We start from the raw sequence: 10,241 nt of genomic DNA, 5'->3' as shown, positions 1-10,241 counted from the left end.
CTAGTTGCCCCTAAAGCAGAAGGCCCTAACGTCAAGTCCTGGGAGAGCATGTTTGACAAAGTGCCATATAGATCCCCTGCTTTTCATCAGAGGGCAGTGCTGCTCGAGGCATTAATCAGAGTGCTTGATAGCCTGGCTTTGTTTTCCCCTTTACTCTCCTCCTGTAACAATTAGGCAAAGTAATAATTTCAGGCATTACATGGAAATCAATGGGTCTTTTACCCAGCAGTAAGTGATGAGAGAAGTTCAGGATGGGTTGATGCAATGAACTTCTAACGTGTGTGTCTATAGACAGACAGATAGATAGATAGATAGAGAGAGAGAGAGAGAGAGAGAGAGAGAGAGAGAGAGAGAGAGAGAGAGAGAGAGAGAGAGAGAGAGCAAACATTTCCCTCCAGTACCACATGAACCACCACTCCCCAAAACATTCTTCATATTATTATTATAACTAAGTGATTACCCATTTAACTCGCCCATCACATTTCCCCCCTAATAGGCCATGTCCTGGATCTGTAAACAGAAACAGGGCCAAACCTTTTGTAGCTAATTCAGTGCTACAATATGATGGCTTTATCCTTTGAGGTATTCCTCATCTAAGCTTTCACCCATTGTTGATTTAGATGGAGCACAGTTTGTGAAGGATAGGCATTCAATATTTTATCTGCCCACTGAGCTTTTGAAAGCTGCTCTTACCTTAAAAAACAGATGCAGTAGCAGTTGATAGAGAAGTTCAGCCTTAGGGCAATCAGGGGTAGAGACTTTTATTTTAGCTAGGGATGGGAGCCAGTGAAACCCAACCTATAGCAATGGCTGGCACAGCGGCGTCTCATTGATATTGTTTTCTAGTGCTGCATGTCCAGCCAGGTCTGGGCCACAGGGAGACAGAAGGAGCTTTAACAGCTGCTTATCATTACACATAACCCCGGTCAACAGACTTAGGTATCAGCTCTGTGAACACAGCGCTGTAAATTAACAGAAAATGAGACTTCACTTTGCCCAGGGATCAATGTCTTGTTCTTGGAACTGCAATCAGAGCTGTTTGGTGAGCGGGCAGAGAGACTGATTCGGGTCCTCAATGATAAGGCAGTAATCAACAAAGGTTTTAAGCGCCCTTTGTTGTACATTCAATTATACGCTAATGACTCATGCCGAGTGGAAATCTTTAAATACTAATGCTGTGTTAATCTAGGGTGAGGGAGGAAAAAAACGGACTTTACTGAATACTTTAAAAGCCGTGATCATGAAGGGACATGCTCCACTATACAGCCCCTTCCTCTCTTTAAAGAGAAGCTGTCATCACTGAATTGTCAAGGCTGGAAAGGAATCTAATCAATATTTCATCTCTGTGTTTCTGAGAAAGCAAAGAACATTCAAATAATATCCAAGTATTGATTGAGCATTTATAATAGTGATCTGAGGTCGGGTTTAAAGGGATTTATTTAACCTTTAGATATATTCCCATTAATGTTAGCCTCAGAAAATGATTGTACGCTCTGTATATTCCAAAACTGAACTCACATCAATGTTACTGTTCAAGTAAGGCAAAAGCAAAAGCATTCCAAGGCAACTATACAATTCTTCTTTTGATGGAGCAATCAATAAGCCTAATTCAGTATAAAAGGCTGACTTGTACAATAATTATTTAGTGTGTGTCAAGTATTGCCTTGATAAAAACGGTCAAATTGCAGGTTCCTTTTAAGTATTTCAGTCTAAGCTTTCTAGAACATGACATCTTGGTCTTCTCTGGTGAACATTAACTAACCCTCAAGATCTATTTAAAAAATTTTAAAATACATTTTAAAAATTTCCAGGTTTCCGTTTAAATCAAATGGATGGTTTACCTTAATTTTAAAGTATTTTGATTGTTGGTCAAACAAGTCATTATGCATAACAAAACCGGCTAACTTAGTTATAACTGATAAATGCAATAAACACTTACCAACTTAATAGGAAACCTGGGGCAAATCCAGCCACTCTCATGCCAAATATGAAAGCAATAGCTCAGACTGATGTCTCCTTTTGTCAGTAGGATAATAATTTCAAAGGACAGAGGGAAAAAAAATATTAAATGATTTTATTTATTTTATTTTATGAATTAATTGATCTTTAATCTTTCACCTCAAAACGATATGATATATGAGAGCAGGCCAGATCTGCTGGTTCACTAGCTCAATGCCATGTCTAAATTTACATGAATTTCATAATTTCGCAACTGCCATACCTGAAGTAGCTTTCAATGCTACAAGGCTGCATGTTTGTTGTAGCCTACCTATGTCCCATGGTTATATTAATTCAAATACACCCAAATGTTATACAAACACGATCTTATAATCAAGACATTAACTTAACAGTGAAAGTGTTTTGTTGTAGCATTGTTTTCTGTAGTTTCAGTGATGTACAGATGTCGCTTCTTACTTTCAAATAAGGACTTTTATTTTGAAAAATGCTGACCGGATGTTGATTCGGAAATGCTGCTGGGCAGTTATGTTTTCCTTGAAACTAGCTGCATGGCTAAATCTGTCAGTTATCACTACCTAAAACTTTGCTTCAGACAGTAGGTACATCCAAATCTAAAGTAAAAGTTAAAGCTCACATGCCGTATGACCAGTCGAGACTTGTTTTTCGGCGGCATTAACTGAAACAGTTAGTTAAATCTCCGCTTAGACTGCACCAGAGTCTCTGTCTGTGCCTGAACTGAAACAGGATGCTAGCAAGTGTCGCTAGCAAACCACTGCAGGAAATTAGCTTGCTAGCTTAGACAGCCAGCCAAGTGTTATTATGAGTCTTGATATTTCCCTGTTATGCTTTTACTTGTTTTAAATAACCTCTGCGCAATGGACACCGAGGGAATAGTGATCCGTATAAAAACACCGTCTGGGGACATGGACTCATCCGTCGACTGTCCATCTCTATTGAACTTCAATGACTTACTGGTGAGTCCTCAAAACGCTAGCGAGCTAGCTACTCCTACTCCTACATAACGTTAGCTGTTTTTGGTTAATAGACAATAGTCGGTAAACGACAGATGAATTCTGGATGAATATTAAGCTGGGAAGTATGTGAGTCCACCTGTGGCAACCGCACTTAAGTTTTACAACACTGTGATCCCACCCAATGTTTGGATATTTTTGAACATTATTCTATTATAATTAGGTACCCTAATGGTAAGGTAGTTAGAAAACTTTAGCTAGTTCCATACAACAGCTGCGCTATTGTGATTGTGAATGTTTGCTAAATTGACTCTACAAAACATTTCCAGGTTGCTATCAGAGATGTCATGCCCGAAGCCACTATCACTGCCTTTGAGTGTAAGTTTCTGTCTCATATTTGTATTGCTTTACTGCAGAAATAAGGACCCATCATCTAGTTCTTGACACATTTCATCATGTATCACAGGGTGCTATATGTCCTAACAATACTGTAAACTTATTAAATTGCCTTCACTGTGTTACAAGTTGGTAACATTTTTTCTTACAATTTGATAGGTCTAACTAGTTACTAATTTAAATTTAGTATTAATATTACTGATACTAACACTAGTGACATTATTTGATAGGAACAATTGGACAGCTTGTAGGTCCCCCTTAAATTCTGATTGTCAGCAGTTCTGCACTATAAGATCCTGTTTGTTTAATAAGATACACATAGCTAGATGGGCTAGGCAGGAAAAATGCAGAAATCAACAAAGTGCATGCTGCCAACAGATGCCCATCAAAATAACATGAAGGTGTTTTTTACTCTGTGATACATCTAAATGAGCAAAATGAAACCATCTATTGTGTACTCTTATCCTTGTTCTGTCAGAAAATGCAAAATAGTGTAGTTGTGATGATTGGCAGACAGTATTTATCTCAACAGCCTTAACATTAAATAGCTTGTAGCAATAAAATCCAAACAAGGTCCGATGCACTTGATCTTGTCTCTCATGGCATGGCAGGAATCATTGGCTTACTAATTATGATTCAGACAAATCAGTAGTTAAGTCAGGTGAGTAAACAGGAACTAGGTACTAAGGTGCCAGGCCCCTATTCTGTTTGATGCTCATGTCTGGCCCATGTATGTAAAATACAAGAAATCACATGCATACAGGGTTTGTGTTAGATTTTGGAGTATTCAAATTCTGATATGTAGAAAGAATGTTGGCAAAAATAACAACCTAATTTCTTGATTAGTAACCGTAATACCAAGGTTCAAATAAAAGTAGTAATTTCTTAGACTGTTCATTATTGAGAGAACTAATATTGCTATAATACACCACTAACACTAGTAATTATTACCTGACTTGCGCTTTCGCTTACAGAATGACTCGATGTGTGACATGTAAACTAGCTTATGTATTGCATGCTGTGCTGAGGAAGTAACATTTCAATCACAGTAATTGCTTAATGAATATCACTTTTTATATTTGTTTTGAGATACATTTACAAACATGCTCCTTTGCATGTTAGTTACCCAACATTTTGCAATAATTTTGCTGTCTTTCCTCTAATTTTTCTCAAAGTAATGCATATATTTCCACAAAGAAGAGATTATGAGGGATGATTTAATTTGATGCTTCATAATAGGGAATTGGTTACAACAAAAGCTTTGTTAAGGGCTCAGCTTTTTAAATATTACTGTAATAAACCTGACAGTTTTGCATGATTAAAAATAACTGTGACTATACCCAGTTTCTATAAAATAACACATCCATTAATGTAGGCTAATCTTACCTTTGTATCCTGAAATAACGCACAAAAAATGATTTTTTCAATTTTGCCTATGATGTAGATAGTTGTCCTTTTGTGGTGATTTTGTGATGATTTTGATAGGCTTTACAATACGAATTTGAAGATGCTTCTCTGTTTTTTTTTAGATGAAGATGAAGTGGGGGATAGAATCACTGTAAGAAGTGATGAAGAACTCAAAGCCATGTTGTCATATGTGAGTACATGAATGAATCAATGAATATTTTATTCTCATGTCATGTCACATTGGTGGCCCATCCCACATGGGAATACATAACAAAAACTTCCAGTTATACTTCACAAAGATGCAATGTCCTCAAAATACACTAAACACAAGAGAGAAAGAAGGAATGAAAGACAAATTATATACAAACACTCCACACATCCACACATTCATACTCACATACATATACACATATACATACATAAACATGCACATATCTACATGTATATGCATACATACAAATATATATAGATTCATACAAAAGAACAGCAAATATTTCCCCTGTTCATTATATATTACTCCTTTCCTTTTTTCCCAAGCTTTCTCCAAATAGTCAGCTAACCCAAATATCTGACAAGTATTGCTATTATTGCTACAGTACACATTTTAGAACCTCAGACTTCTCCAGTGAAAGCAATTTTTCTCACTGTGTGACCAGTGCCTGCTGAGTGAAATAATGGACCAAAACTTAAAGTCATGGTATTCCTTTGACTGTCTGTTGACGCATAAGGAAATAAAAGGATTTAAACAAGTGAAAACCAGTTCAGTGCTAGTTACATGCTTGCCAGCTGTGAGCCTCTTGGGAAAATCAAATCACCAATAGAGCCCCTTTCACACTAGACAAAAAACCCACTAACACCCACTAACATCTGGCTTTTGTCTTCAGTGTGAAAGGGTACAATCGGCATTCATTCCCGGGTCAAATGACTCTGCAGTAGTCACGGGTATTTATCGGCTCCAGCTCTGATCGGCAGTGATGGAAACATGACACCCGGGTGGACACGCTAATTTTCGCCCCTTTTCCGGCGCGACGCTAAGACGCGCGTTGAAGTTCCAGACGTTGGTGCGTAAATAGCCAGGCAGGAACATTATTTATTGTTATTTATTTATTTTTTATATATATATGGCTGTCGGAACTGACGTCCGGTAACTTACCAACTGCACCACTCGGCTGCTCCAAACATCAGACCATGTGCGTCGTAAATATCCGACCGCGCAGTCCGACAGCCAGCTTCCTCCGTTGCACCCGGTCCGATGACGTCATTCTGCATAATAATTAGCCATGTGCTTCTGTTTGTTTGAGAAACAAGGGGAGAAAATTCGGAATAATGGGCCGTGGGAACAATGGCATGGCACCGTTCAGTTGGCGTTGAGTTTGAAAGAGAGACTGAAGTAAAAGATATAAAAAAAGTAACCACCGTAACATTGTCACTGGCCTCCATGCTGCTTTCTACTGTTTGCTAACCCTGTTTTCCGGAGCGTTCGTGACGTCGAACGTGACACACCAGAAAAAAAGCAGAAAGGCAAACTCGTCTGCTGGCAACGGGAAAGGAGTCAATCGCCTATTTTTAGCGGGTTTACCCGCGTTTAAAAAAAAACGCATATACGCGCTAATTTTGGTGTAAAAAGGGTATAATATGTCACTACTAAAACGTTACTGTTAACATAACACTTACCAAGGCCTACTACGGCAACGTAACATCTTCACCTAACGTTTAAGCTCACTTGCAACAAAGAAGTCCAATAGACAATATGCAAAAGCCAAATCAAACAGCCTTAAGTTGTCTCTGTGGAAACCAGAGAACTTGAAATAAATCTACTTCTAGCTAGGGTTAGGGTTAAGGTTAAAGTGTAGAAGAAATTTGAATTGTAGAGAAATGTGAAATATAAAAACCTATCTTCCAGGGCATCTGCACTGACAACAGCTGCAGCAGGAGCAGCAACTTATGAGCCATCAGCTGGCCTATAAAGTGTATTACCACAGGCATTTTGGACATACTTATTTCAACAAGGACCTAATGAAAATCCTACAATCCCTTAGCAACATCAGCACACATAGATGCTTGGCCTTCTGGCAGGCATAAAAATGGCTAAAGGAATGAAAAGGATTCAGCTACTCTTGGAGGAGAATTTGAAAAACCTTTAATAGTAAACATGATTTGACTGCAATAGTCTTTGTCACGGTTACAGGATTGCATGCACAGTCAACACTAAATATATTTAGTAACATCCAAAATGGCCACCTCAGGACCAATAGTCCTATCAGACACCAGTATTTAAGAAAAATAAAATAAAATGGCATACAAATTGCTGAAGAGGCAGCTATAAATTTCACCATAGGATTGGCGTTGACTACTGCTTCTTGCTTCCACACATACAGTTTCAATGTATTCACTCACATTTCTGTCACCCATATAGAACCATACTGTCCAGTTCTTTTTCTTGTTTTCAGTACCCCCTCCCCAGCACACACACACACACACACACACACACACACACACACACACACACTACCGCCCCAACTCCCCTCCTAGCGAGGTACATTGTCATATTCCACCATACTTACTGTTCACGCCACGGACAGTAAGAGTAATGACTTGTAATGGGTTTCTCTATGAGGTACACTGAAAGCTAAATGAACTGTCAATTTTTATTATTTATTATTCAGTACTTAAAGTTTTGCCTCATTAAAGAGCAGGCCCCCCTGGGCAGCAGAATTGTTCAAAATCTACTTTCATCTGTGGATGTCTTTTACCCCCCATCAGCTCACAATGATGCTGCTAGAGCCACAGGCGCAATTTACTCCCCTTGTTTTTTTGTCCATCTTTATCATATGTTCACTTCTGGTTGCGTTTTAATCATTAAGTAGCATAGGGTAGCAGGGTGATTGAGCAGAGAGAGACAGCTGTAGTGACAAGCTGTAGTACAACAGGGATGGGAAAAGTATTGACCTCAGCCAGCTTCATGCTTCACATATCCAGTGGAGATGTTTTGAAGGTCTTTTATTATTTTCCTTGCTTTGCCCTGAGTCCTGTTTGGATGGGATTAGTTTTTGAGAGAATGAGAGAAAAGTAATTGTTATCACAGGACATGTATAACGTCAATGACCCATTCAGAAAAGATTACATATTTCAGTAATCTGTCTCTAAAATTAGAAATGAGCATGGCTAGTCACCCTTTCTTCATTCCTCATTTGTAAACAAACTTCATGGATGCTGACTCAGACTTGACTAGTTTGACCTGATCTGGTTATTTTACAGGGTAAGTAACCACAGATAAAAGAGGTCAAAATGTTTTTTCTTGTTGAAGGCATGTGCAGTCAGTGAAAGATACCGACACATATTTAGATAGAGCTAAATTAACCGACATGCTCATGCTCTTGAAAAATTAGTTCTGCCACCCCTATCATGCATGCAGCTTTTTGTAGAATGCTTTGTTTAAGGTCTTTATTTTTAGGTGTCATGTGAAACAGACCTAATAACATTTCTGTAAAAGTTCCATATTGACTTCCATGAGAACCAACTCATTACATTAACAGGTTAAGCAGGCACAGCTTAAGCATTTAACTTGTTGTTTTAGTGGGCAAAAATGTCTTCAATTTGTATGGATGCCGAAATTAGAAGTCCTCAGTCTCTGGGCATGAGAAGAAAGTTGTTCCCAGCTATCAGGGATGGCTAAAGATGTAGTATAACCAAATAACTAACATTGGCTCATTTGTGTTGTAGCTAAAACTGCCATAAAACATTTAATACAAACCCTTGGTAAGGGGCACCATTTGAGTAATGTAATGCAAATCCTAACCAAATGCCCGGATTGGGGAAGGGAAGGGAAATAAAATACTCAATTGTGATGCTTGTGATGCTGAAAGCCGAAGATATTTTTTGCAACCGGGTGCTAATAATTATCAAATGACTTACCTTTTACGACCATGACAACACCACAGAATATGCTGGCCATATATTTAACTCTGCCTCTCTGCTTTGGGGATTAATTTTTGTTTGTGTAAACAAGCCAGACCTGTTACCAGTGCCAGAAAAATAAATTCTGTATTCCAGAAGTTTAAGTACCATAGCATTAAAGTTAAGGTTGAAAATGTGCTCACTGTTTTGAAGCTGCATGCTTTACTGTAAATGATAGATGCTTTACTGTAGATTAATTTAATCCTGTGCAACACAGAGCCACATGCGAAGACTCATGCAAACACTGAATTCAGTGCAAAACGATCAGTGACCATAGTCATTGGCACGGGAGTGAAGACACAAAAATGAAATGCAGCAATTTGCTTTTAGTGACAGATTATTACAGTGCATCCATCAGTGGCCAAATTATTTGTTATTTGACATCTAGTAGTTTTGTAAAACCTTTCATGTCAAAATATCAACTAGGCCTATACATGACCTTTACTGTAAGGTCAATATTTTCCAGTATCTATCCACATTTATTTGGCAGAACGGACCACAATAACCAACTTTCTTCTAATTGTTTTTAATATAAAGGCTAAAAAAATACACAGAATCAAGTCTGACATGCTGTATGTTTGTGTCATTGTTATTTTTTATTTCTTAATGCAAAATACCAGCTTATTGTCCCAGGACTTGGTGTTTTATTCAGATGATATGATATGCGTCCCCCCTTCAGACACACACACATGCACACACACTCCACACACCCCACACAGACCTTTCAGTATCCACAACACTGCACTGCTTCGTCCACAGATTTGAAATGCCATTTGTACAATGAATCTTTTGGCAAACAAATCCAGGAGCCCCGTAATGGCTTTCTGCTCCTCATGGGACAGCCAAGTGTACTAAAAGCTGCTGATCACCTGGAAAATACTAGGCTCACCAAAATATAATTTACACAAGTAGGCTTCTTCAGATGTCTTATGCAAGGGTTATGCATTTCAGCAATCATTTGCATTCGTATTCAAAGGATTTTTTTTGTTGTTGTTTGCTGTGGTTGCCATTTGGCCTCCGCAGAGACCCCAGTGGGTTTTTGCCTCGGTGTTGTTAATTCCAGGTGAGTGGACAGCCATTATGTGAAATTAATAGGAATTAAGGGAAGCCAGCATGTTAGGTGAAAGGCAGGATAATTCATTAGGTTCTCTAGTGGTTGCTAAAGCCTAGGTCACACTAGGCGATTTTAATGCAGATTCTAAGCCCGATTGGAATCTGGGCTAGTCGGGTTTGGGGGCACTCGCAGTCAGTGCAAACTATCCTGTAGTGTGAATGGGCTCAAGGCTGCTGACTCTGGGCCAACGTAAATTTTTTCAAGAATGTTTGATTTTGTTGGGCTGAGTCCAGTTGGGCTCTTGCGTGTGTGCAGCGGTACAAGATTCACCAAGACTGAAATCTGAGAATGCTAACAGCCAATGGGAGTTTATCTCAAGGGGTGAGAAAAAAGAATGAACCAGAAGAAAAGCATGTTTAAAGGGGAATGCTGCCCATTTTCAATAGTAAAATATGTCTTTCTCTACTCTTCGGGGAATACTGTAATAATTGGCAGAA

The 10,241-nt window shown here is 38.7% G+C and overlaps 1 protein-coding gene across 1 annotated transcript in view; it reads left to right on the top strand.

The window, feature by feature from the left end:
- The first annotated feature begins 2,525 nt into the window (after positions 1–2,525).
- The window catches only part of map2k5 (mitogen-activated protein kinase kinase 5), a 66,311-nt gene continuing 58,595 nt past the window's right edge, over positions 2,526–10,241 (top strand). Inside the window, exons 1-3 of the mRNA XM_071520505.1 lie at positions 2,526–2,933; positions 3,260–3,308; positions 4,856–4,923. Coding sequence (XP_071376606.1) covers positions 2,802–2,933; positions 3,260–3,308; positions 4,856–4,923 — 249 coding nt within the window. The 5' untranslated portion in view covers positions 2,526–2,801. The remainder of the gene's footprint in view (positions 2,934–3,259; positions 3,309–4,855; positions 4,924–10,241) is intronic.

This window comes from Centroberyx affinis, unplaced genomic scaffold, assembly GCF_046629955.1.
Source record: "Centroberyx affinis isolate AG114_WGS23_722 - 3 ecotype Tasmania unplaced genomic scaffold, CSIRO-AGI_Caff_v1 ptg000805l_1, whole genome shotgun sequence".
Taxonomy (NCBI): domain Eukaryota; kingdom Metazoa; phylum Chordata; class Actinopteri; order Beryciformes; family Berycidae; genus Centroberyx; species Centroberyx affinis.
Note: the sequence above shows the minus strand (reverse complement) of the source record. Positions and strands in the feature narration are given on the sequence as shown.